The sequence below is a fragment of the Opisthocomus hoazin genome, chromosome 11 (assembly GCF_030867145.1).
Source record: "Opisthocomus hoazin isolate bOpiHoa1 chromosome 11, bOpiHoa1.hap1, whole genome shotgun sequence".
Classification (NCBI taxonomy): domain Eukaryota; kingdom Metazoa; phylum Chordata; class Aves; order Opisthocomiformes; family Opisthocomidae; genus Opisthocomus; species Opisthocomus hoazin.
The window spans coordinates 8,884,417-8,911,950 of NC_134424.1; the positions used below are offsets into that span (position 1 = coordinate 8,884,417).

General features: G+C 44.1%; 1 protein-coding gene across 8 annotated transcripts in view; it reads left to right on the top strand.

The window, feature by feature from the left end:
* The window catches only part of CADPS (calcium dependent secretion activator), a 220,094-nt gene that overhangs the window by 154,808 nt on the left and 37,752 nt on the right, over positions 1-27,534 (top strand). For 4 of the 8 annotated variants that reach the window (XM_075432502.1, XM_075432503.1, XM_075432504.1 and 1 more), the window contains 5 exons: positions 8,165-8,271; positions 14,127-14,283; positions 15,260-15,401; positions 21,975-22,121; positions 25,257-25,412. In XM_075432502.1, coding sequence (XP_075288617.1) covers positions 8,165-8,271; positions 14,127-14,283; positions 15,260-15,401; positions 21,975-22,121; positions 25,257-25,412 — 709 coding nt within the window. The remainder of the gene's footprint in view (positions 1-8,164; positions 8,272-14,126; positions 14,284-15,259; positions 15,402-21,974; positions 22,122-25,256; positions 25,413-27,534) is intronic. The other 4 variants (XM_075432506.1, XM_075432507.1, XM_075432508.1 and 1 more) reach the window with 1 other exon arrangement.

The following is a 27,534-nucleotide window of genomic DNA, read 5'->3' on the forward strand; positions in this document are numbered from 1 at the left end:
TGCTGACAAATCTCCCATTATCTTAAATGAATAATTTTCAGGCAAGGTCAGCAGGACTTAACTTGAAACCAATTCCTCAGCTTAAGTGGAGTCAAAAGTGACTGGGTTTTGGCCTGATTTTTTATTTATTTTGCCAAAAGCAAGAATAAAAATAAGATACTGAAAACAACTTCCTCTTAAACACACAAATGTCACCCTTTGATGTCCTTTCTCCTGAAAAGCACTTAGTCTCTTCTCTTGCTTTAATAATATTGATTTGATGGAGAACATTAAACAGAACATTACTCTAAAATAATTAAAGATGAATGGCTTGTTTTAATTATTAATCAGACAAAACTACTAACACTCAGATTAACAAGTGCAAACTTTTAGCAAGTGTTCGTCTGCTCATTTATGTAAGTTGGGAGTCCATCGTTGCTTTAGAAAAGTAAAACTTCTCCATCCCTTAAGTGCAGGATTTCTGAAATGTGCTGCGCTGTGGCACTGAGCGGTCCCATGGACACAAATGCCACTTTGCAGTGCTGGCGTTGGGTGCAGGCAGCTTTGCAGCTGGTGCCAGCCAAGGCGATGGTTGGCAGTTTGGCAATTGATTGTGTTTAGTAGAAGAATATTTTTTTTCAGTTTTCAGACCAAGTATTTCTCATTTTGTAATTTGGCTTTGGTCTCTGTAAAGAGAGGCTGCTCGTGGTGCTGCTGAGCTGATGCACGGAGATGAGAAGTGGAGGCAGCTCTCGCCTTGCTGCGGGTGCCGGGGCGGCAGGGCAATGGAGCACAGACCACCAGCCACCTGCTTCTGCGAGCAGAAAGTGACTGCAGAGCAGATGGACCCACTGAAGTCCTATTGCTCTGTCACCAAGGGAAATCAGCTGCTCTTGGGCTATCCCAAAATGCCAGGTTTTTGCTTGTCCAGCAACCTCCCCAGCCCCTGCCCGGGGAAGCCAGGCTCCGGAGGCACAGCGTCCTTCCACACTGCATCGCCGGCGTGCACCATCCTCCCCAGATCTCTCGTCCTCTCCAGATCTCTCCCTCCCGTCTGGGCTGGCAGGGAAGCCAGACTTCTCTCAGAAATGCACCCGGTGGTGGTGCTGGGGTGGGTGCAGAGCTGAAAGCCGGTCAGCGCGGGGATCAGTGCCGCCCGTGGCACGGCGAGGGCCAGCCACGATGCCCATGCATGGGCAGACATCTCTGCGGTGCCTGCCGCAGGCTGGGGACCCGGGTGCACCCACGGGAGAGGGACCGAGCGCGGCAGCTTTGGCTGCATCCGCCTCAGCTGGCACCGGCCGTGGAGCATCTTGCACGTAGTGCTCGCCCCAGCAGGCATGGGAAGCGTCCTCAGCCGAGGAAGTGGGTGCAGAAGAGGTTGGGTTTTGACTAGAGCAACACAAGCAGGTTGTGAAGAAGCAGTGGTATTTTTCAAGGCATTCATACTGGCCCTTGCCACAGTCCCCATGCTCACTTTACGTCACTCGCCTTCCCCGTTTCTGGATCTCAGCCTGGGAAGCTCTGTGCACGTATCCGTAGCTCTCAGCGAGTGTGCTGGAGTGCTAGGGGCTGAGCTGCCTGTTGGTTAGCCTGGTCCGAGACGAGGAGAGGTCCTGTGTGACGTGTCAGCCCATCCGCCACTCGGCAATCACTCCTGGCATTTGTAGTAAACCACAAAGCTTGGGAAAAAAAAACAATTGCATTCCCCAAATAAATATGGATGCAGGATGTATGAAAGCATCGGGTTTTGTGTGCGGGAGTGGAGACTGAAGTCAGTAATAAATCAGGCACTTTAACTCAGGCATGGCTGCAACCTGTATCTGTGTGCTGCCGAACTGCTGCTTAATTTGCTGCGTTCCTGGAAGTGGCGTTCGGCTGTGTTTAATGAGGAATCGTAATGCAGCTTTCAAGATTTCTTCTCGCCCTTTCAAAGGCAGTGTTTAAAGCCGTAGCAAAGTTATTATAAGAGCTTCAGAAATCATAAAGATCTGCAGTGTGCCGTTATCTTTCTGCAAGTCTCTTACCAACTGTGGAGCAACTTGCTGCCTGAGGCATGAGATACAATTCAGATATGCAAAAATTCCTCGCTAGGCTGAATAATCATCAGAAAGTCAGGAGATCAGTTCTCTTGTCAGTATGTTGAGTTTTGAGAGCCGAATTAGAGACTCTTTCTGCATTGAAAAAGGAACGTTTCTATGATTTTTTCTTACTTTTAAGATATCACATCTTATTTGGAATGAAAAAAATATATCATCACTGATGTCCCTTTCAGATATGCGTAAATTCATTTCACAAATATAATAAAAGGCTGCCTTGCCTCATCCTCAGGCTAAGCCCATTATTCTTTATAGTTATCTTGAAAACAGCAGCTTTTTTTTTACCATTTTCATGATTGGCTTGCAAATGAATGCACACAAAACACTTGCATGCCAAAGGCTTTGGCAGGGGTCGTATATTTTTAATTATTACAAGGAAATCATTGAGTTGGTGGCTATGCTTTTAAAAAATGTGAAAAGTCAGTAATACTCTTCTCCCATTGCAAGCGTAATTCTCACTGTTGCTGATGTGTTAGTAGCCCAGCTAGCAGAAAACATGATGCTGAGTGAGAAATAGGTAGTTTGAAAATCTTCCAGTCCGTAAAGAGTCGCACACAATGAACTGTATACGATGTATGTGCCCAAAGTAGCACAGGATTTTTAATATACCTGTTATGCTCATTGCAAGCTGAAGCTTATCAAGCACAATCCCAGATTTGGCTCAATAATTCCAGTTTCTGCAAGTATTTTGTTTACAAGTATCATGCAGATGCATAAAAACCTTTGGCAGAAGTTTGTCAGGAAAGCACTTTGTCAGGTTGTTGGTAAGGAAGAAGCTGCTCCTGCCTCTGATTTCAGTGATGGAGGTGTTTAAATCTTATCCACCTGACACCTGCGAGCAACAAATGCAAGTGCATTTCTGATGCTAAACTGGCTGTGGCAAGGGATTACAGAGCAAAAGGACAGGAAAGAAAGAAAAGCCAAAGTGAAACAAAACCTGCCACACACGCTGCAGCTGATTGCTGGCAAGTGCCGTAAAACCCGTTCAGCCTGCCGCATCTCCCTCGCTCCGAGCGGGAGCCGAGGCACCCCGTGAGAGGGATCTCGCATATCATCTCCGAGACCTGGGCCCAGAGAAGTGTGTAAACTCCAGTGCCTTGTGAGGCATTGCAGTCACAGCCCCATTTTATTGAAATACGCAGATGAAATTAGTCAGTTTGTTTAGCCAGACCTTAATATTTGGAATTTTCTTGCAATAAAGAGGCAACAAAGAGAAGCGCGGGTCGGGGCTCATGAGGTGTTCAGTGCCCCGAGGAAGGGAGAGAGCTCTTCCCCTCCTCTCCTTTGGCTCCAGGTGGTTTTGCAGCCATGGTGCAAGAGCCCTGGATTTGGGTCTGAAAAATTTAAATGAACAAAAGAGCTGAATATTTGTGCAGACTGGGCCAGAACAGAATTACATCAGGAATTTGTTGCTTAACCTGCTGTAATCCCTTGTGGAAGCTTGTTCCCAAGAGCCAGTGGCGGTGGGGAGATGCCGGGAGCAGGAGCGAAGCACTGGGGGGGAATCTCTCGTGGGGCCCCCAGAGAAGCGAGAGCCACCCCAGGGCACTGTGCTGACAGCTGCATGGCGGAGCCTCCTCCAGGCTGTTTCGTACGTGCTGCACTAGCGATCCGTGAAGTGCTGGTGCTACTGCATCTCTTGCCTCTTCCTCCTCTTCCTTCTCTGCTAAGGAGTTTTCTCTAGGACAGAAAACACTTGCACAAGTCAGGCCTGTTCGACACTGTGGGATCTGGATGCCCGTGAGGTCTGAAATCTATTTTTCGATGGGTAGCAGTTGGGGACGCAGGGGCTGGGCTCACCTTTAGGGGTGCTTCAGGGTCGCAGCATGGAGAGGTGCAGTGGGATGCAGTTCTGGGGTGTGATTTCCCCCTGGCTTTGAGGCTCTTTGGAGGAGCTCTCTCTCTTTGAGCCTCCCAGCTTTGGAGCCTGACGGACACTCCTGGGTGGCGAGGGGCTCCCGCTGCCGGCTGCCAGAGGTGGTGGGAGGAGATGTACGGTCCCCGCTCCCCACCATCCCTGCTCCCTACCATCCCTTCCCACCCAGGGACCCTGGCACAAGCTGCTCTCCATAGGGATGGGCAGTAGCATATTCTTCCTATGTGTTGAGCTCAGGAGCAATCAGCGATTAGCCAAATCGAATTTTTGCTTATGTTTTAAATTAGACTGAAAGTCATTAGGCCAATGCCCAAAAAGCAGTTGTTTTTGTCACTTGAGGCTCTCAGAGGTTTGTTTCTGGGGACAAAGCCACCCTTGGTAAACATTGAACAAGGATCAGGATGACTCCAGAGATGAGCGGATAGATTTGCTTTTCCTGTTATCAGAAAACAACAACAAAAAAGCCAGAATCCAGTAGCTTGAATCTAAAAGTCTGAATTAAATCATTACACAGCTTAAAAGACTAAAAATATGTGTGTGTGTGTGCACGCGTGCACGTGTGCATTGTATGTGTGTTAGTGTATGTGTGTATGTGTGTGTATCTATCTCTATGTATGGAGAAGGGAACCAACCGAGCTCGTACTCTTTAACTAACAGTTTACTCGAATATTCTTTATTGTACTTTGATAAGTGTTATAATTCTGTGAGAATTAAAAGCAATCAGAAATCTACTTTGCACAAGCCAACCGATTTTTTTTTTTCCCCCACTGGAAGATGCAAGCAAAATGGCAAGGACTTTTGGCAATAGAATGTCCAGATAAATATGCCAGATTCCTTGCAAATGGCATTATTAAAAATAGTCACAATGCTGCTAAAAACTGTTATAAAATGGAATAGAAACTATTGTGTTAATATATTCACAGTATGTAATTTATTCTCTGAGTGTATGTAAAAGGAAAGGCTATTTTCTTTGAATTTTTCCTATGCTGATATTGTAAACTATATGACAGATGGGTCAAGTCCTGATTGCAGTATTCTAACATTTGGAATAGCAAGTAACATATTTGATAGAGCTGGCAAGTTTTTATATATGATTCAACCCAGAATATAAAAGCCACTAGAATTCCAAGTTGAAAATAATTAAATGAGCTGGAAACGATCAGGAACCACACATTTTTAAGTGACAGATTTTTTTACATGTTTAAATTGCACAAGAATATTTTATAGCTCCCTTTAACCAACAGTGACGTTTAATTCTAAAATGTGTAATTGATATTTGCAAAGCAATTAATTCCTGTGGCTCGTTATTCTATTGCTAAATGTACCTAAGTACCAGGGCACTGACTTAAAGCGATCTTTTCAAGTTCACCTTTTCTAAATTCCAAAGTTTAAAATGAATTCCCCTAATTCAGTTTCCTCCTGGGGCTGCATGAAGTGCAGTCTCATCCTTGCATCGCATTTTTGGCTTTCTGATTGCACAGTACCATGGGATGTTCGAATCTGCTGACTTCTCAAATGTGTTGTCAAGTGGTGTCATTACCGTGTAGTACTTCGAGTACCGATAAGCAAAAACCCAGCAGCTTATCCCATTTGTATTTGATCATTTCTGCTTATGTTCCTTTCGAAGTTTCCATCTTTTTGTCACTGTTTATGAAGTCATTTGTCTCTTTACTTTTGACGTCTCTCTCCGTCACGCGCAAGCAGCCCGTCCGTCCAAGCCTAAGCCACCGGCTGGGCCACCATCGTCTCCTCAAACGCAGACTAACATGATAAATCATGTGCTCAAAGGCATGGCCAAACAGCCGCCAAGTACTGTAATAGTCTTCCTTCCTTTTATTCGGTGGTTTTCTAGTCTAGCAGTTGCTTGTGTAGTAGTAAAAAGCTAGTCCTCATCTGCAGCTTTATCCAAAATACCTAGCGCGATGTGGTAGGTTTTAGAGATTTAGAGGTAGCATTTATTTCAAAATGTCCACATTTTTTTGTCTAGCAATGTCTGACATATGCAACATTTTCAAATATCAACGTCAGCACAAAATAACATTGTTGTTGCATAACATTTTGCATGAAAACTATAAATATGTATGAGCTTTACATGATGTTGGATGAAATGTTTGATAAGTATATCGTATACGTTTCATGTAACTGTCAGTGCTCCAGCTATCTTAGCAGAATATTCTGATGTATAGTAACTTAACCAGGGAAATATTTAAAATAAGAAGAAAAAAAATTAAGATTGACATCTGCTGGCTGCCAAAGTTGTATAAGCATCAATATTTTCTTTAAAGACAGCATCTCTGAGCAGTTGTTCTTATTAACACTTTTGTCTTTTAGTTGTATTTGAGAGCAGATCAGTGTTGCAAATGAGAATGGGCCTGATGCTGCTCTGATCAATGGAAACGCTTCCCCTTGGCTTCGGAGGTGCAGAACCAACCAGAGCTTACTAAGGGACGTGTCTTTGGACTCCTTTTGCAAAAGGAAGAGGTTTCTACTGCTTGTAGCCAGTGAGGGGCTGGATTGAATAGGAGAAAGAATGAGGAGTTCACCAGCAGTTCTCCAATTTCAGTATTTGCCCAGTAAATTGTAGTAAGGGGAGCCTGAGGTTTTTTTTGTTTCCAGTGATACAAGAAACTAAAGGAAAACTGGGTAAGAAACACCCAAGGCCCCTATCTGTGGCATAAATCAGCAAAAATGCAGAGTTGGTTTGCATGGTGTTTTACCGGGTTGCATCTCTCAGCCGAGCTGAGCGCCTGCAACGCCAGACCTCAGCTCAGCGGGTTGCTGAGCCCCTCTGCAAACCGACCCGTGCACCCCTCGCCCCACCACCCAAATGGGACCGTTCTGGCTTTCCTTTTTGTGGGAAACTTGTTACCTGTAAACAGGTATTCGGGGAAAATTAGTAACGGCGCTTCAGTGCCTGTACTGCCAGCATTTAGCTGTGCAGGGGACACGTAGTCTGTTGTACGCTGCAAATTACAGCAGGTCAGTGCGGCTGTTTGGTTTTGGGTTTTTTGGTACTTCACCCATTGACAAAGTCTCCAGCTTTGGTATCATGGAGAGGACGGCGGTGCAGAGGTATGCCTTGGCTGGTGTAGCTGCCAAAGTGTGATCCCGTTCTTTGCCATAGCCGCACCGGAGGCCGGGGTTGGCACCCGGAGTGACACAGTGACGCGTCCGTGGTTAGCGCGGTGACGCGCCGCAGGGTCGGTGGGTCCCCGGGGAGCGGGTCTCCTGCTCCGCGTCTCCGCAGAGCGACCATTGCGGGGAGATTGCGCACACCTCAGGGGAGCGAGCCGCGCTGGCAGCTCGGAGAAACCCCCTCGGCTGCGCGCAGCCAGCTCTGTCCTGCGATGGAAGTGTGATGAGCTTCTTTTTCTCTATATTATTTCTATATTATTTCCAGTTAAATGCTCGAAATGTTCCAGATTCTTACCACCTTGTATGTTTAATATGTTACTAATATGAATTACATAGAAGAATATTATTTAATTATTTTTAAAAGTCTTCAGAAAATGCTGCAAAATAGCTCAATACGGCTGAACACCAAGCTCCAGGATTTAAACTCTTTGGTTTGTTTGCGGGATTTTTGCTGTAAAGTTGCATCTCTCTTCCCATATAAGTCTCACCTACGATCACCTGCGTGGGCTTTACCACTTTCCACTCCCTCCAGCATGCGTAACTCCTTGACCCTTGTGGAGTTAAATCCTGGAGCAAGGCAGACCTGCAATTCTTGCTTTCAGTAGCAGGTGACATTTAAATTACTCAAGTCTGACAATTTATTAAAAGTACAGACAGATTTGTTTGAATAGATCTGCTTAAAAGAGTTTTAAAATGGTATAGACGTGATTTCTATAATAGCATCATCTACATTGACGGATACATATTGTTCATATATTAGTGGCCAGATGCTGTCTTTAGGGAATGCGATGTTCTCATTTGAGCTAATAAAGTGCCACCATCTCACCGTAAAGCAAAACAGCTCTGACAGCGTTGCGAGATTTGGAGCTGGAGCACTGTATTCTCATAGTATAATAACGAGTGTGGCTTTCTGGTTTGCTCGGTACTAATTATATAAGCATTTAACATATGCATGAAAAGATCTTTAAAGCTGTAGAATATTATGGGATTTTTTCTTTTTAAACCTCTAAAAGAACTTACTGTACGTCGAGCTTTTCATCCTGCCTCCCTTTTAACTCGAGTTCTTGTACTACAGAAAATGTAGGCCGGTTAGTCACACCAGCTAAAAAGTTAGAAGATACTATACGTCTGGCAGAACTGGTAATTGAAGTCCTACAGCAAAACGAAGAACACCATGCGGAGGTGAGCAGCGGCGCCCGGCGAGGTCGCGTCCCCCCGGCTCTTCAGCAGGCTCTGGGGGCTTGCTGGGGGCTTTGGGTCTCTGTGCGGTGTCTTCCCGACTGGTGCTGGGTTATCTGCTTTAAAAGCCAATAGTCATAAATGATGGTGCTCGAGTGCGATGAAGGTGAAGTAGAGCTCAGGAGGATTGCTTTTGCGGAGGGGAGGGAGGGCTAAAGAGGGAATTAATGAAGTCCTGCTCTCCTCTGCGTCAGTCTGCAGCCTTCCATACAGCGCCAGCCGGAGCCGAATCTGGCCAAAAGTATTCGCCACTGACTACAAGAGCAAACCTGTCCGCTTTTCAGAAAGGTCGTCTTTCCAAAAAATGTCTTGTATTTGTGCCTCCAGACAGCATGAGCGGGGTCCCTGCAGCAGCTCACCGCTCCGGCCGGCCAGAGCTGGAGCAAGGAAAACCACCACAAAATGAAACAAGTCTTTTTTTTTTTTGTCGCTTTCTGAGCATTCAGGTTGTTTCCAGGGGTTTCCCTGGGCCCCTGCGGTACGTGATTAACTCACCTGGTTTCCTGTTGGGCTCTTCTGCCTTGGCTCATTGGGAATACCTTAATTACTAGTCACAGAGGTTAGGGTGAATTACTCACTGTTACTCGTTATTTGGGTTATCTAAGGCCTAACACAACTGCTCTTAACTCTTCGAAGCTCTTTAACAAAAAGTTTCATGTTTTAAAACCACTGAAACCATGTCATAGTCAAATATAGACCAGAAAATCGTGAGGCTTGATCCTGGAAACCCTTGACCCCCCAGGCAGCTGCCATTGCTGGCTGTAGTCCCGCTCGCAGCGCGTCGGGACGTTTCTGCCCGAGCAAGTGACGTTGCGTACCTGTGTAAGGGTTTGCAGGATTGAGCCCTGAGATCTCTGTAGATCTGGTGCTCTCGAATGCGTGTTGGCAAGTTAATCGTTTTAAAATTCAGAGTGAACATTTATTGTTTATGACTGTAGGTAATGTAACACTCATTCACTATTTTCTCTTTTCCTTCCCATTGATATATATATATATATATATATATACTCACTATATTTTGCATTAAGACCATTTGATAAATAATTTCACAATCACCTAAAAATCATTCCAGTGTATATTAAATTTGCAGTATAATTTAACTTATTGCTAATACACAGCAATCCACAACACCCAACTAATGCCTGATTGCATATTTAAATTTCCTCCCTGTTTTTCTACTGTTCATTCAATCTTGGATGATCCTGGCAGGGGAAAGAGGTATGTGACTAAAACCGAATGAAACGAGTCACTCCTGTCATATTTCGTGCATGCCCTCTCAGTGCCATGTTTCCTACTGGGATTTTACCCGGGTTGCCCTCGCTTCCGTAACTTTGACCGAGGAATGTAACAGCAACTTCGAGTCGGCTGCTTGCGGAGCTGGTGGCCTGACACAGGAGGGTAAATGTGGCATAGTAGTCCGGTCCATGCATGTAGCAATGGGTATATTTTACAAGCGCTGCAGTTACATCCCAACACAACCCTACCTGCCTGGACTCTCTCCTCAGCCTGTTGTTACCTCTGTCGTTTGCATTCACCTGACCTCTAGTACACTGTGGTGGAGATGGACCAAGCACTACACGAGTGCCTAGAATGGTAGTGGTCTTCCTCTGGTTTTGTCTGTATGTGCCTCGTGCTGGATATACAGTATTTATATGTAGAGAGAGAATATACGGGGTAAGGAGTGAAATAAACTGCATTTTTACAAAAGCGAGGGGGTGCTCGAGAGCGCTGCACTTGCACGCAGAATGCAATAACCTGTCCAAGGACAATGAGTGTTTTATTATACTCATCACCAGCACAGGCTGGGTGTACCACCAGCCAGGAAGGAGCTGTTTCTGAAGTGCAGGTTATTTTGAAAATCATAGACTGCTGAAGAAAGCGGTTACAGGGCCGGTGGTGCTCAGCCAGCCACGCTGCCAAGATCCTCACCAGGAGGAAGACTCAGAACTGTTCTCCAGCATCTTCTGTGTCACGAGGTTTTGATTAGAGACAGAAGGTTAATGCCAACATGGATAGGAGGCATCCCGGTCCCTTGTTCTGAACAGTGACCTGGAAGGGTGAAATCCATCTCTCTCCAGAAGCCCGGCATGCTGTCGGTGCCTTATCAGATCCCTGTCCTGAGGGTGGCTGTGGCATTTCAGCAGGGTACAGGCAGTTGGCCAGCTCTCTGCATGCTTGGAATTGAACCCAAAGGAAGAGAGACAAGAGGCTGGGTGCTTTATCACTGGGTTTTATTATGCATTGTAGCCACATTATGCTCTCACTAAGCAATGAGCATTGCTGAGGTGTTGTACTTTTTTTTTTTTCAAATTATTCCAGGTGATTTTTTTTTTTTGACACGTTATCCATTCACCTGGAGAAGGTTTGATCTGCAGGGTGTGACTCTTCAGTCTACTTTGGATGTTCAGCAGAAAATTAAACTGCACCGCTTACTGAAGTAATGCCTTAATTTACTGAAATCCAACAGGTTTTGCAATTCAGACATGCCCCTTTTTTCCCCACATGGACATCCAGGCAGACTCGCTGATGAGAACTCAAAAAATAATACCGAGAGCATGGAAAATGTTTGAAAAACATTCCAACAGAAGTACGTGTCCAGTCAGTTGGGTTTGTCTTTCCCATAAGAGAGAAGCAAACCAACACAGGCAGAAATGCAGCCGAAACCGTGTGCCTGCGTCTGTGACCTGTGAGAGCGGGAGGTCTCTGTCATTGTGTCATCTCTCCCATCAGATGTCTCCCGCCTCCCTTCCCCTTCCTCTGGATGACTGATGACAAATGCCAGAGACGATGCCACTCACCTATTTTTAAACTTGTGTTTTCTCTCTCTATGTATACGTATGTGTATATGTATATATGTATTTTAACTCCTTGAGGTCATACATATATACATGTGTATCCATGTGTAAAATATACAGTAATAGGTGTGTTTGGCTGGAAAGCACACTTTTTTTTTTTCCCCCTCTACATTGTGTTTTGAGCAATGCAGGTAAGTAGATGGTAAATAAATGAAGTGTTACCATCCTGAAGGAGATTTTCAAGGGATGGTGTTACCGCTCCCACCGCAGGAAGGTCCTGCTCACCGAGACTAGGGAGGAGGAGGCTGAGGATCCTGCCATAAGTTAGAGACTTACAGAGCTAAAATTTGGCTTTTCTAGCAAAAGGCAAACTGTGACTGGTTTGGGCATTTTTTTTTTTTCTGCAAATGATCACATGCTTTTCTTCATAATTTCTCTTAAAAATAGCGCTTTTTTCCTTTTTCATGGAAGCAGGTTTTTATTGCAGGACTCTGAAGTGTTTGTGTCGGGGTTTGTTGCGGAAGATACTCTTTGGCCTCCCCTCTTTTCCCTCTCCCCAAAATGCCGATTGCTGTTGGTCCTTCGTAGCAATGGCTCTTTGCCCGCAGACCCGTGGGCAGGATGTGATGGGGAGACAGCATGGCAGGCTCTTGGCAGGCAGAGGCACAGGCAGAGAAACCACGTCAGTGCGAGGACAGCCCCGGCATCCTCCTTGAAAACCGCAGACAAGCACTGCTAATTTTGAGAGGACCCTCAGCAGCCCCGTGGCGCAGCATCCGCTCGTTTCCCACCCACGCGTTGGGGAGAAGGTCTGAGCAGGCATCGGGAGCAGACCAGGGTCTTCATGTTTTCGGTTCCTGCGTGGTTTCGCGGTGGTTCAATGCCTCCCGATGCGGCACTGCCAGGCGCCTGGCCGCACGCTGGGTTGTACACCAGCACCAAAAGTGGGAGGGAGAGCTGAACAGCATTGCCACACGTGCTCAGCCCTCCGGGCTCCCTCACCTCAGTCTCCACTTTACCAGAATAACGGCTCTGCAAACACCCACGGCCCCCATCACCGTGTCCCTGAGCTTCCCAGGCACCCCAGGGCAGGGTGCCAGGGCACCCTCCGTGTGCGTGGGGCTGGGGGCGATTTGCAGGCGAAGGAGCCAGGTGTAGCTGCCTTGTCCCCATGCCGTGACCACAGGGACACCATGACCTGCTGGTGTTGCTGCTCTGGGCATGGCATTTGCCCAGCCTGACTCTGGGCACACCAAAGCCGTGCCTTCACGGCACAGCCCTCCTCATGCACGTCTTCACCCCCATGGCAGGGCAGGCCTAAGCCACCATCCCTGGAGGTGTTTAAAAAACCTGTAGATGTGGCACTTTGGGATATGGTTTAGTAGGCATGGTGGTGTTGGGCAGATGGTTGGACTTCATGATCTTAGAGGTATTTTCCAACCTATGATTCTATGATTCTGTATCTTCAGATTCTATGATTAGTTTGGGGGTTATTTGTTTATTTTGGTTATTTTACATCTTGGATGTGCTCAGTAATGCCCAATGCCACATCCATCCTATGCACTGGTGTCTTCACACCAGTTTTATATCAACCCATGGACTAATAGCAGGGCAATGTCAGTCTGCTTTATGTTTTGGGGGAATGAAGGAGTAGAAGTAGTCCCAAAGAACCCCTGCCAGTATCACTGGCAGCTGAGAAGTCAGGCTGAAATAGGAAGAATTAAAGGGGTCCATGGCAGTAACCTGGTTTTGGGGCTCGGCTCCCTCTCCGTGGCCAAGTGAACCAGCAGCTGGAGTTGTGCTCTGCACATCAGTGCAATTCCTCATCAGTGAATCAAAACTGAACCCTGAGAAAGTGAAAGTCCATTCTGCTTATTTGTGTCTGCTAAAATCTGCAAGAAATACCTCTCCCTGACAGGCAATTCGTCTTTGAACTGATTCATCTGTTCCCAGTCTTCTCTGTTTCATCTCCAGTCTTGTACCGATGCTAGAGATTTCTTTTCCATGCAAAGTGCCGAAAAGACGTTTCTTAGATCCTTTAAGTCACTGAGTAATTTCCTATCGCTTCAGAATGACAGCACATGGTCCTAACGACAGCACTTCTCATATTGCATGTTCCCAGCCAGAAGTGATTACTAAACACGCATGCATGCGTTTGCAGCATTCACATCTGAGCCATGTATGATGTGAATGTCACCTCAGAGAGCCCGTACAGTGAATTTTAAGGACCCACATGCATGAGAATGAGTTACTTCACTGATATTTTTTGATTTTCAAGTTTAGATATATTTTTTTCCTGCCTCTGTGAAAATATAGGCTTCCCGTAGATTTCTTTTTTTTAATCTTGGCATGTTGATAATAGAGCTTTGTAATCTGTTTCCTAATCAGTAGCATTATGAAGGCGGTAGTGTGTTTCTATGGATGTGTGTAGCTAACCATGTAAAATGAACAGTGCTGTAATAACTTTTACTGGTGATGCTTGAAATATTTCTAAAGAAGAGTGTGAGTGGTTCAGGACAGATTTAGTGTCTTAGGCTTCTAGTTTTTCAAGACAAATAGAAGTAGTGAATCCAAATAAAATTTAAACTGTTGAAAAGTACAGCAGGAAACCCACAAGCACAGTGAAGAAGCTCCCAAATTTCTGTACTTCAGAATAAGAATTAGATTATTTTTCTCATGATTAGCATAATTAAAGATGAATGAAGTCATTTATTGTAAATTGAACAGACGAAACCTTCTCTGCCATGTTACAGCTGTGTGCCTTCATGGTGGAGCTCTGAACAGATCCTGTCCAAGAAACCTTTGTATTAAAATAGCGGTGCCTAATTCCTGTGATTAGCACTATCTGTGCAGGCTAGCACTTTAAAGCACTGTTCTCTTTACAATAAAGGTAGTTTTCATGGGATCCACAGGGGTTTTTTGAGATATGTGGCCTAACATCTTTTCCTGTGCTTTGTTAAAACTAATATACTTCTTTATTATCTTTTTCTACCAACTCTGAAGGCCTTTGCTTGGTGGTCAGACTTAATGGTTGAGCATGCGGAGACCTTCCTGTCACTGTTTGCGGTGGACATGGATGCTGCGTTAGAGGTGCAACCCCCAGACACCTGGGACAGCTTTCCGCTCTTTCAGCTTCTAAACGATTCCCTCCGTAGTGACTGTATGTATTGTGTTTTGATCATTTCTTTTGCAGTGGGCAGTTCAGGTTACTGATAATACTTTTGGCCTCTCCGTACTACAGAGAACTGAGATGGGTAGAGATTTACAGTACATACTCTCTTAGCATCAGCTTGATTTTGTTCCACTAGAAAAAAACACACAGACACCCCTTAAATGCCTCAGTCAAAGGTGAGAAGTTGAACTTCTATTTTTCTTCATCTTCTCACGTCTCTTGGTAATGGCTGCCTGATAAGCAGGGAATTAGGTACTCTTATCTCACTGTCATTAAATGTGTGTGTATCGTTTTATATGTATGTACTGCATTTATTTAACATGGAGTAAAATGCTTCAAAAGATTTTATTGAAGGGAGGAAAATATTAAAGTAAATGGAAGCTGGAGTAGTTCAAAAGAACAGTGCTTTGTGAAATAAGGCTCTTCTCCAAAGCACGTGAGCCCGTGCCTTCAGAGCCCCTGGGGATTTGGCACTCTCCCAGGTGGTCCTGCTGCCCGGGGGGCTGGCAGCAAAACTGGCCTTGCCTTCAGCTATGCCCCAGACCAGGGTCCCCATTCGATTTCTGCCACTGCATGAAAAAGCCAGGGACTCATCCTCAGAGAGCAATTTCCAGATCATGGTCGTGAGTAACCGAAGAAGAAATGATTCTCCTACCTGAAAAAGCCATAATGATTGCCATGCTGTATTCTTACCCTTATTTTATTCACAGGAAGTAGTCATGTATTTGTAAGTTTGACATGAATAGAAAAGAAGATTTGTTGTCTGTTTATTTGTTTGGAGTAAGAAGCCATTCCTGCTGTCTTTGTCGTGAACTTTGGTCCCTGATGCCAGCTCCTGTTATGTTCTTGAAGTTTCTTCCTGTTGGCTGGCAAATTTGTTGTGTAATGAAGTGCCACGCTGTGGTTTGTTACTGAGCTTTTAGTAACGGTAGTGTCTTACTATACTTTTATTTATCTATTCTAGATAATATGTGCAATGGAAAATTCCACAAACACCTCCAAGACCTGTTTGCTCCACTTGTTGTTAGATATGTCGATCTGATGGAGTCCTCAATTGCACAGTCAATTCACAGGGGCTTTGAGCGGGAGTCATGGGAGCCAGTAAAGTAAGGAAACCTCCTTTGATACAATCGGAATTTGGGTGCAAATGGATGGAGATACATGCAGAGATGAACTAGCAAACATTAGGCTGGACATGCAGAAAGTGCGTTTGATTTTCTAGTTTACTGTTAAAAATAGAAGGCCTGATCTCTTCAGGGTTTTCAAGTTAATGAGGGAAATGATGTTTGCTTTTTGAAATGCGTTGCTGCCTCAGTTTGAACTGTGTGCCTTTGGACATGGAAGCATGAAAATGTGAAAACCTTAGCTGGCATGGCGTTTTGGATCCTGTTCTAAAAGGCCTTTTCCAATGCTGCTTTAGAACTCAAATAGCTCTTTTTCAGAACCAAAAAAGAAACTTGCTTCACTGTGTTCAGGCCAGCCCTATAACCTGTGCGAGTCATTGCTGTATTTATTCTTCCCTGTCCTCATTTTTTTCACCCATCCCGTGGAGGGATAGTGCAGCGCCGTGCTTCTCGCATCAGCCCCACGCCTGTCCCCATGTCCCAGGGCAGCTCTGCCCGGTCCCAGCTCCCTTGCCTGTAGGATTAGGCAGTGCAGAAACTGTAGTGAAACACAAGCAAGGTGATTCAAGCAGAATTAGTTATTAAATTTGGAGAACAAGGAATTTACCAGCGAGAAATGAGTAGCCTGAAAGAAACCCAAATTGAACTCAAGAGCTAGTAAATGATAAAAACATGGCACATGCTTTAGATTGCTGTTGTTATTTCACAGGTTTTGAAGCATTGCTGAACCCTGTCATGCTTGCTCTAAAAAAGCCAAGTCAGATTCCTACGAAGGAAAAGAACTCACTTTTCTTTCTAATAAAGGTACTAAAAGAGAAGGATCGACCCTTTGCAAACAGCATGAGTCTGATGGTGGTCAGACAGGGGACTGGGACCAGGTGACCTCCAGAGAGACTATTTTCCCTGCTTTTTTTGTGGTTCTCTAGGTGAAGGGAAGCAGCACTGTGCTCTCAGAGGTTGCTGTATAAAAGAACGTGTGGTCTTTCAGGGCTTTTCACACCAAATATGTTCCGTTTACAAGGAAAAGAGATTTTGTTCAGCAGCCAGCCTCCCATATGCAACCTGGAATCTGAGTACCCAGGTTTTTTCCTTTCTTTCTTGTGCATCCTCAGCATCCGTAAGGATTCTGCCTGCCAAATCTCAGGCCTTTTCTCGACACCTGATCATCCCCTCTGTTTTGAGTGGGGTTAAGTGGCTGGCATTCAGGAGTCTCTCTCACTTTCCATTTGCTGTCTTTGGTCTGCAGGCTAACAGGATTAAAAATCCTAAAAAATCTTGTTTCAAATAAGCAGATGTGACCCAGAAAACATACAAGAAATAGATCTTTCGAGTAGGAGAATGCCATTTTTACAGCCACTCCTTCAAGCAGAATTGCACTTCGAAGTTAGCATGAGCTTTAGTTTCAGAGCTCTGCTTTAGTAATGAATACGTTTGTGGTTCCTTGTCTGTTGTGAAACAGGGGCAGTTAACGCTGTGTACCTGTCTCCCTCAGTCAGCCAGCAATTTGTTCTGCTTTTTGCTTTTGTCAGAAGCTGACATCATTTTGGCTTTTAATGACTTTAGTGGCTTAACTACAGACGTCCATAAGTACTTGGGTGTGGTACTTGCCTGTCAAAATGCTTTGTCCCCGGGTGTGCCATTGTCTATCATTTTCAAGTTATCTTTGATAACTATAAAAGATATTTTCTGAGTTCTCTTGTAATGGTTATTCCGTTCTGTAGTTTTAGTTCCAGAGTGCTTGGAGCATTGCAGTTTCAAGCGAAAGCCCAGGATGGACTATCTGTCTTACAACCTTGGGTATTTAAAAGATTCCTTCCAGCAGGAAAGTGGGTGCTTTTCACAAGAAGTTTGTGTCCATCTGGTGAAAAGACGCATTCTGGGTGGTTTTTTTTTCACTAGTTGGTATTTTGTTCTTGTGTCTCGAGTTGCAAATGCTGGCTTAACATGATGTGACCCGGCAAAAGAAGGTACCAGCGAATGCACAGAGGGTGGCACATACTGTGTAAGGGAAAAGGAGGTGTCGTTCCTAGGATCTCATGACAGTTTGGATGTGCTGTTCAGAATTAAATGTTAAGGCATCTTCATCTTTTGCCTCCTGGGCAGACCACCTGCTCCTCTTTGATCGACAGTGAACTTGCAGAAGAACTCAGGTCAGAGACTCATTTTGTTTTATATGCCCCCCCTGTATCTACCTCCCTTCTGTCCTCACACATCCAGACTGCAGCACAGTTGAATTTTTGGCCGTTGATTCTCGAGTAATTTGGACCAGCCAGTTCCCATCCAAGTCAAGGCCTTCCATTGATGCCTCTCCAGCAGAGCTTTTTGGGAACTGGGAATGCTGGAGTATATTTTTCCATGGCTTTCCTCTGCTTTGAAGAAAGCCCTTCAGGTTGGCCAGAAAAGGTAGATCATCATGGCTGTCCGTTCCACCAAGCTTACCGTTGTCCTGCTTTGGCTCTCTACAGTGAATTGTGAGAAGGAAATCTCATTATCTCCTGTTAACTGAGGAATTATTCCACAACACAGAGTCTTTTGAAAGGGTTTCTCTATGCTCATGCTTGCAATCAAGGCTGAAATATGTAACCCTCCGTAACCTGACCAGATGGCAGTTTGCAAGCATATATTTCTTCTATTTTCATTGCCGAATACTCTGCACCTTATGCTACGAGGAGTTAGGTATAGAAATCACAAACAGTGAGGGAGATACTGTTAAGTATTGAAAACATGGGGGGAAAAAGCATCGATGTAATGTGCTCATGAGGGCTGTGTAATCTGCCTCTGCAGAGCTGCTGAATTTGCAGGGGGTCCGTGCCCTATAGCTAGAGCAGCTGGTGTGCTTGTGTGAATCCACGCAGAGAAATGTGGAACGCTTGTCCTTCGCACAGTCATCCAAATACGGAGGATGCAGAGTAGGTCTGTTCTCTGGTGAGTTGAGAGGTCTTGGAAAAGTAGGGTTTGCAATGGGGTTTTTTTTCATGCTAGCTTCTCGGAGAACGCTGATTTATCTTGCAGCCGGCAGACACATACGTGTGTGTGTGCGTCTCTGTGTGTGTGTGTCTGTGTGAAAGATCTTTCTGAGCAAATGCTCAAGCCGGTGCAATGACAACCAATTTCGATCGCTTGACTAGGACGTTACTCAATGACCTATGGCTGTCTCCACCGCACTGTAGTCCTGGCTTTAGCATCTATTAATTGCTCACTAACCCTCTGCAAACTATTTATAAATGTATCATTAATATAAATGGAAGAACTTAAACAGTATGATTATACAAATAATTCGATGAGGTTGTACTACTAAAAAAGGCTAGTGAAAAATGTTTCCCCTTAAAAGAAGTACCACTGTAGTGAAAATGAGTATTTTTGTTGCTATTCTGGGTGTCAGTCAGAGGAAGAGCACAGATTTGACTGTTACTTCACTATCGAGCGCTTTGCTACACATCAAGGCTTTTGTGAAAAGATTTGCTCTTGAGCATTTGCTCAGCCTAGGCAGTGAGGTTGTAAGCATTTATAGGGATGGAAGAGACAGGCGTTTGCATCTTCCATCACTAAAGCATTTCAGGCATCCCGTAGGAACTGAGTGTTTAAGCATGGACGAGGCTCTTGCTTAGGTCTGTTCTGAAGCCAGGAGACAACTCAGTAAAAATACCGTGATTTTTCTGCCCTCCTGTTAGTACTAGGGCAGCTCTACTGGAGCAGCCGCTATGCAATTGGACTTGTTTTCTGTGATCAGTGCTACAGTGCAGTGTGAGCGTTGGGATGTTGTCCAGGGGTACGATGCCAGCCTGTCTGCACGGAGAATTTCCCAGCAGACAGTCCAGGTGAAAGCCATTTACACAGCTACCAGACACAAACGGGGGTGGATCAGAAGCAGCCGAGAAACCACAAGCAATACAGCTCCGGAGTGTGCGTCTTTTATCAGACATATCAGGATCCAGTCGTGAAGCTGAGTCGTCTTAAATCAGACAGCCCTCATCTTGTTGATGCAAATGCCCACATTCGCTGCCTGATGGCTGAGGTTATATTTAGCCATCTATATTAAATAGGCATGGCTGGCTTCTAGAAGCAGTTTCTCATTTTGGACCTGTAGTTTTATGGTCTGAGCAACTGCAGGCTGGAACATTTGTTGGTAATATTAATCATTTTTTACAGGTCTCACTGTAACTGTTAGTCAGATAATTAGATCGGTTGAACCTGCAAAACTGTGCATGTCAATTCAGGAGAATATTTTTAAAATTAGTTACTATATGTTAACATAATATACTCCATTATTTTGCTGTTTTGTTTTGTTTTAAGAGTAGTAACTTATTCTTGCAACACATCCTTGCATCAGCAAAATAATGTGTTGTATAAAAGAAATATGTTTCCGTGTGAATATAGTATACTGTTTACTCTAGAAGTCATATTTTATTAATACAGTGTTTTTATTAATATAACACTGTCACTTCTTGAATTTTAATATTAAAACCAAAGGTCCTCTGATTTATGTATTTACCATCTGGCTAAGTTATTTAAGTTGCTTTTCCTTATACATTTATATGTTGTCCACCTCTTGCTGTTTCTTTATTTATTCCATATCAGTATCTAACCACATGCACTGCCATTTCTGAAGATCTAACACTCTCTCAATCACGATGGAGTCTATGTCTCATTCAATAATCATATCATCTCAATAGGCAGATACAGTATGAATGGAAACAATGGACAGCTTTGCTATGTTAGTAATTTCCCATGTCTGCTTACTGCCTAACAAAGAGAACAAGCAGATAGCATGAAGTCAAATCCACTAAGAATCATAGGAACAAAAGAAAACAAGAAGATGCTTTCTTTTCACTAGAAAAACACTTTGGGTTGTGGTTTTCTTCCCCAAGAAGCAATTTTATTCACAAAGGAAGAATGAGGAGAAAGTCTATTCCCTAAGACTTGGGAGCAGTAACAAGCTAAGCTCTTGCAGAGAAGTGGTTCAAATCTTCTGTTGCATTAGGAAACGTCTAGTCAGTGCAGCCAGCTCAATTCCATTACTTTGCTTTTTGATATATAAAACTTGCAGTAAGAAAGGGAGTTCAAAACAGGACTCAAAGAAGTTGCTAAGATTTTAATATTCCTTGAAAGACATAATGTATAATTTGATAGTTTTCCAAGAGTCCAGATGACACTGCCGGTACAGTAACTGATTTGATAGAGGGGAAAGGGGGAGACCTCCTGAGGTGACATGTCCTGGTGCGGTCACGGAGGGCAGGGAAGTTGGAACTCTGAAGCTGTGCCCATGCACATCAGTAGAACAGATTCCAGGAGCTTCAGCAGTGCAGGGTGAAGCTGAAATGCCGAAGTCCTGATTCCATTTTCACTGAGCCCAAATAATGACCCGGTGAAAATGGTGTCAAAGAATCTGGTTTTGTTCCTCAAATGGGACTGTAGAACCATCTGTGGATTAACGCAGAAACAAGATACGCTTCTGAAACTGGCTTCTGATTCCCAAATCCCATGACATTTCTATTGTTTAAAATTTATATCATTGAAAATTTAACTGTGATGAGATACTCATTAAAACAGATTAGACTAATTATAACATCTGGAGACCTAGCACACTGAAATACGTCAGGGTGTTTTGCAAACTTTGGGCATGTGGTGCCGTTACACTGCACGTTATTTCAGCAGAGTACGTTACGTTAAATTAATACACTGGCCCACTTTTAAAAGATATCTCTATTTGCATAACAGTTGCATGTCTAAAAATATTTATTGAAGGCATGATGCCCAAGTACACATGCTTGATAAATTAACCTTTGGACGTCTTAATCACCCCGTGGCCCATTTCCAGCCAAGAAGCAGTCACATACCGGTCCTGGATTTATCGGGTGCCATTCATTCCCAGTGCACATGTAGAGCTGGGCAACCTGCGGGACCCGTTTTCTCTGCACCCAGGAATGCAAGGGCAGGATCAGGGCACGAGTCTTCACTGAGGAAGAACCTTGTGGTTCACCATTTCGTTGCTCCAGATTAGCACATTTTTGAAAACAAAGTAGAGAGGTTTTGGAGTGAAATCCTGACTCCTGGATTTGGTGGCAGGAAGAAGTCTTGCAGACTTCTGCAGGGCTGGAATGTCACACTCTCCGTTTGTTATTTTGAATCCCAGTTCTCTAGTTTAGCTCGTTCCTCCAGCCTAACTCAGTAGGTAAGAGCTGAGGTTCACTTCCTTGTAAGAGAGATTTTTCTGAGGAAGGGCTGCTCTGTGCACTTTGAAATGGTATCAGGACTTGAAGGTGGAGTTATTTTCTGTGGGTGATGGAGTAGTCTGTTGATTTGCTACTTTGTGCTTCTTCTTTTCATTCTGTTGTTTGGTTTTTTTTTTTAAGTAACTTGCTTTTTATTGCAGACTGCAAACCCAGTACACTTAAGCTTCCATACTCATGCTTCTTTCTGAAATGTTTTCTTTAGTTTTTTAACTGTCGTCGTGCTGTGAACTTTGCAGATTTGTTTATGAGTGTCACGTGCTTCTGCTACATCTGCATTGTCACTGTTATGGTATTTTTTTCTTTCTGTCTGTTTCTTCCACAGGAGTTTAACAAGTAATCTGCCCAATGTGAATCTACCAAATGTGAATCTCCCTAAAGTACCAAATCTACCAGTTAACATCCCACTAGGCATCCCACAAATGCCTAGCTTTTCTGCACCGTCATGGATGGCTGCTATTTATGATTCTGAGTGTGTATTCAGTTCAAATTAGATCTCATTTAAATTTAAAGTCATCTTGGCATGGATATGTATTGTTTGTTTCTGTGCATTATATAAAACTTTAAAGAGTGATGCAGTTAATTAGACATTTTCTGAATGAGACACGAGTGAATTTCTGGCATGTGTATTTTGAGGGTTTTTTTGTATAAATCTTGAAAATTTGTCTTACTCCCACTGAGAGTTTGAGCAAGTATCTTGCTTTACAACATAGCTGTCGACAATGGGACGTGGTCTGAACAACATACGAACCACTGATAATGCGACATTATGTGTCTCAGCAGAGAGTTTTGTCCAAAAGAGAAGATGACCCAATTTCAATGCCAGTCAACCAATTTCTGTGGACCAGATGTAGATCTAAAAGTTAATTTTATTCAATGCAAGCTCCGCATTTCCCAGATAATCGTTTGTCTCGATTTTGATGAAAAAGTTTAGCAAAGAGGAACAGCCTGCAACAGTTTTTATTCATGCTGGGGGAGGCCTCAGAGAGCAGTTAAAGCTCCATAGCTATCGTTACAGCCTTGATAATGCCATGGCCAACTAAAGAAAGGTATTTTCGATGTGAGCTTTAGCTTATGGCCTGGGAAATAGGGCACGGTGTCAAAGCAGTCGATCTGCAGGAGCCTTGTGCTCCCAGCTCCCTGTCCAAGCATCGCAGGGTGCGCGGGTGGAGCTCAGGAGGGACGTACCGCGGATCCTTGGCTGAGCACAGATTAGGCAACTTCTGTTTTTATAGCAGATTTCCCTTAGAAGTCCTGGCTGCCAAGCAGTGTGGAGGGGGGTGCACAGTGGGCTCAACCCGAGTCTTGGCATTGGAGGTAGTTCATCTCCCAAGACGTCCTAGTGCAGAAACCGAGATCTTGCCAGTTCTCCATCCAGATTCCTCAAGGGTTATTTAGGGTTGGCACGGGGTGAGCTCAGCCAGCACTACACAGATGCGTTGCTTTTTCCCTACCTTCTCACTTAAGAGATAAAACTGAAGAAGTCCCCCAAAACTACCCCCATCACTGTTACTGAAACAGTAACATTAAGATTACATCTACACCTGGCGTCCACCAAAGTGCCTCTGCCGTCAGCCTCGCGCAGGCTGCATTGCAGAGCTGTAGTAACGACCCAAAGTAAAGCAAACACTGATGTTTGATTTTTTAATAGATTTTTAAAACTTTTTCAATATTAGCATGGTTGTTCATGGTTCAAAGCTATACAAGTCATATTCATGCTAAGATAGCTATATTAAAGGCTAGCTTAGGCAGTTGTCTGTAAAGAGTACTTGAAAGTTTTAATCTTTCTCTGTGCATGCTTTGTGGCATTGCCCTTGAAAAGATAAGAATCATGTCATGACAGAAAATTGGATAATCCCTCTGAAAATGCTTGAGCATCAATGGTATGTTGCAAGCTACCTGTATGAGTAGAGTACTTGTGGTGCTCACAAGCAAAATATTAACAGTGCATCTTGGAAACGAATATACTATATTGTTTACTTGCATGGAGCCCTAATCAAAAGTGAGAAAAAGACCAAGAATGATACTTTATACATTTTGAAGACAAATGGATGTAGTAAATAACAATTATTGTATTCGTACACATTGAATTATTTAAAACATAAATTCATGGAGTTCCAAAACTGGGTTTAGACTGTTAAAGCTTATTTATACCCAAGCACAGGTTTGAACCAGGCACAACTGAAAACTGATGGCAGATGAACCCTTCAGATTGTTGTACAAACTGGTCCCCTGGTTAAAAGAAATACCTGATTCTTTATCTTTTCATCTCCCTGGTTTCCTTTTACTCACCCTTCCTCTCCATCAAGGACGTGTTACCTGTTGCCTAGTGTCAGACACGTTTCTCTTACAAGGGAGACGATTCGTCCTTTATCTCGTTAACTCTGCTAGCCCAGGACCCCGCAGGAGCCCTCTAGCATGTTGGGACCACGGTTCTCACCTTGCAGTAGCTGTGTGTGCGTTAGCTCCGATCTCCTCTAGCATTAACTCAATGCAGCTGGCATCTGTCACAATAGAAACACCCTCCCTCATCCGTTTCTATAGATGATGTCAGCACGAGTGGTAATGCATGGTGTGTTAAATATCTTCTAAATTACCGTGTTAGCATTAGTGGTATGCGAGGAGGGGGTTGATACTCTTGAAGCTCCCTTGGTAATTGTTCCAGAAAAAAAGTGAGGGAGGAGGAGAGAGGGAGAGAAAAGGGTTATGGATGCATAAATTTCTCTGCACAAACAGAGCCCAATCCAGTTCTGTATTTTTATTCTGTAAGTGGAGGTTTGAGATATAATTATACTGTGAAAAGAGCCGGTGTAGCTATACACACTGCAGAACCAAAGACTTCCATCTGGGCAGGGGTGTGGGTACAAGAATATACACTCGGAGAAAATTCAGAGTTTTGTGACAGACCAAAGATGTTGCAAAATAAATTTAAAAAAAATGGAAATTTGTTGTCCTATACATGCCTTTGCAAGAGGCAGATCTGTGAAAAGGTGCAGCGGTCAATCCTGCTAAAACTCCTGGATATGAGATGTCTAGTGCCCTTAGCTGAATTGACTTACCCTGATTTTTTTTCAGCTGTTCAAGAGATAAAGCATGTCCTCGCTCACCACTTGTTAGCACTGTCCCTTACCTGAAAACGGGGGCCTCACCTTGGGGGGGGACAAGGGAAACTCAAGGTATAATTTGGAGGGGAGGGGAGAATTGCATGAAGCCCTAAAAATTAATAACTGCATACAGTCTGGTATGGCAGTTATTATTGATTGAGAATTTTCTACCACAACTTCTGGCCTTAATTCTTAATAATCACATATGTTAATGTGGTTATTAACTAAGGCTGATTTTTACCATACGCACATTCTTCCTGTTAATATGTGTAACTCATAATGTTGTCTTACTCATCTGGTCTGGAAAGTTTTGTGGGTGATGACAGCAAGGTAGATTAGGCAACTGTATGGTAAAACTCAAAATCCTGATGGTGGAGATTGCCAGCGTTGTCCTGTGTATGAAACTACTGTCTGCTCTACACTTGTTTCAGGAATGGTCTCCACATCAGGTTACAAAAAACCTGATGCCACTTATGACTTTTGTTCTCATTTTGCCCTGCCAGCAATGGATCAGGCACCTCGGAAGATCTGTTCTGGAAACTTGACGCCCTGCAGACCTTCATTCGGGACTTGCACTGGCCTGAGGAGGAGTTTGGAAAACACTTAGAGCAACGCTTGAAGCTCATGGCGAGTGACATGATTGAGTCCTGCGTGAAGAGGTATGTGCCCATGAGAGAACTAGTCGTGTTTCTCACAGGAGTTCACAGGATGCAACCTTTTTTTCTGTCTTACTATCAATGAAGCTTCACTTCAGCCACCATTTATTAGCAACCACAGCTCACTGTGCCCACCACAGACATGGTGGAAAGCCACCCAGTTACTGTGAATTGTGGACTTTCTCAAGCAAGCACTCCTCTGCTGAGACTCTGGAGAGTGCATATTCAAAATAAGGCAATAAGTCACTCATTCTTTCAAGCTTTGTAAGCAGTTACTTATTTTCTGTGCCTCACATGAGGTCAAGTCTTTGTAAGTGCAGTCTGATGTCAGCAGAGTTGAGTTCTGGAGTCATAACCCTAAGTAAGATCCCAGCACCCACCTAAGAAACACATATCTGTGAAGAAACAAGCAAAAAAGTGATCCCAGGAAGGGGATAGTGTGTAGCCTGGCACACAGGCTTTATGTCTGCTGTCGATTAAGAAAAGCTGTTGTATCATCAGCCACATTATAGGATACTCACCTGCAAATCTTCCAAAACAGAGAGGTTTCCTTATAAAACTTTTAAATGTACAGGCAGCTATTATTTTGAAAGCAAAATGTTCAGGCTAAGTTTCCAACCTTTCCACAGTCATTTATGTCCATTTGGCATCAAAGGTGATTAAGCAGGAGGAAGAAATGAGCTTTGCATTCCGTTGTGCAGAAATTAGTAGACAAAGAGATGAACCAAAGGAAACACGGGTGCCAAATGCAGCTGGTACATGCTAATATTAGCTGCAATGTGTGATGTGGCGGTTCTGTACCACAATTGCCTGGCCACTCTGCAAGCGTGAGCGTGGCGTTTATTGTTCGCACGTTGCTCACCGTCTGGATGTGCAACGTCACGTAGGAGAAGGCACATTCGGTCCCTGATTCGTGGGCAGGAGGCTCACCCGCTGGAAGGCAGGCAGCTCAAGGCTTGTTCTGGAATAAAACCCAGTACATTTTATGTGTTGTGAAATGGTCATGATGTCTTCGGCATTGAGCAAGTCCCCCTTTATTGCAGCAGCTCATCTTTGGTCCTTTGGCTGGCACAAACACTGAGCTTCAGTTGGCCTCCAGTTATCAGACCACTCTTTAGGAGCAAAGCCAGTTGTGGAGCTCTGCTCTCTGCTCTCCCTCAGCACCACCAGCAAAACATTTATTTGGAACCAAGGCACCTTTGCTGCACCTGCAGTGCAGTTATAGCTGTGATCATCTATAGAAATTAGACCAGGTTAGGTCAGCTGAGATAACTGGGAAAAATAAAGAAGTTACCAGGTACATCTGAAGAAGGGCTTGTGTGCCTGAAAGCTGGGGTTTTTTTTCCCAGCTGCTTCAACCTTTCTACAAATATGTTGCCCCTCTGTAAAAACCTGGCCCAGCTTGTAATGGTATGACTATATATAATGGTTCTGAGCAGAAGTAAGTAGGAACAGGCTCATCTCTGCGAGGAGATGGAAAATCCCAGTCACTTTGGGTCCTCTCAGTAATTATCAAGATTCTAGTCCCCGAGTCCAGGCTAAATCTGGCACTGGTAATTAAATCAGTTCAAATGCCACTGCTGATGTAAACCAATATGCTGCCTTCCCTATTTATATCACCTGCAAACAGGGCCTGGCTAAGGTTTCTTTAGCAATTTCAGTTTGACACAACATTTTTCTTCACGTCTGTCTCTGAACTGTTGAATACCATGGAGCAGCCACCCCGCCTTCCGCACTTGGTTGTATTTCGGTGCTGTCAGGAAAGCAGCCCTTGCAAGGAAGGCCTGTTTCACTAATAAATCTGGGCAGGAGGACCTCTGTACCAGCTCAGATCTGATCCCAAGAACGAGAGTTTCACATTTGTAAATGAGTTTTCATTTGCATAACCCTTGGGGGATCATTCAAGATCAGAGTTATTCCTGAGCTGCAGCTGATATTATTTGTTATTTCTAAATTGAAGCTCCTATGTTAATTTGTTGGCAGATTCTGTCGGATGTGATAATTGTTCTGTGTTAGGTTAGATTAGTGAAGTACCTCAGGATTCTGCAGAGGGGCTCCAGAGAAAGGCAAGGCAAGGCCCACCGTACTGCAGAGTATTCCCCATGTTACAGCCACACATGCCTTG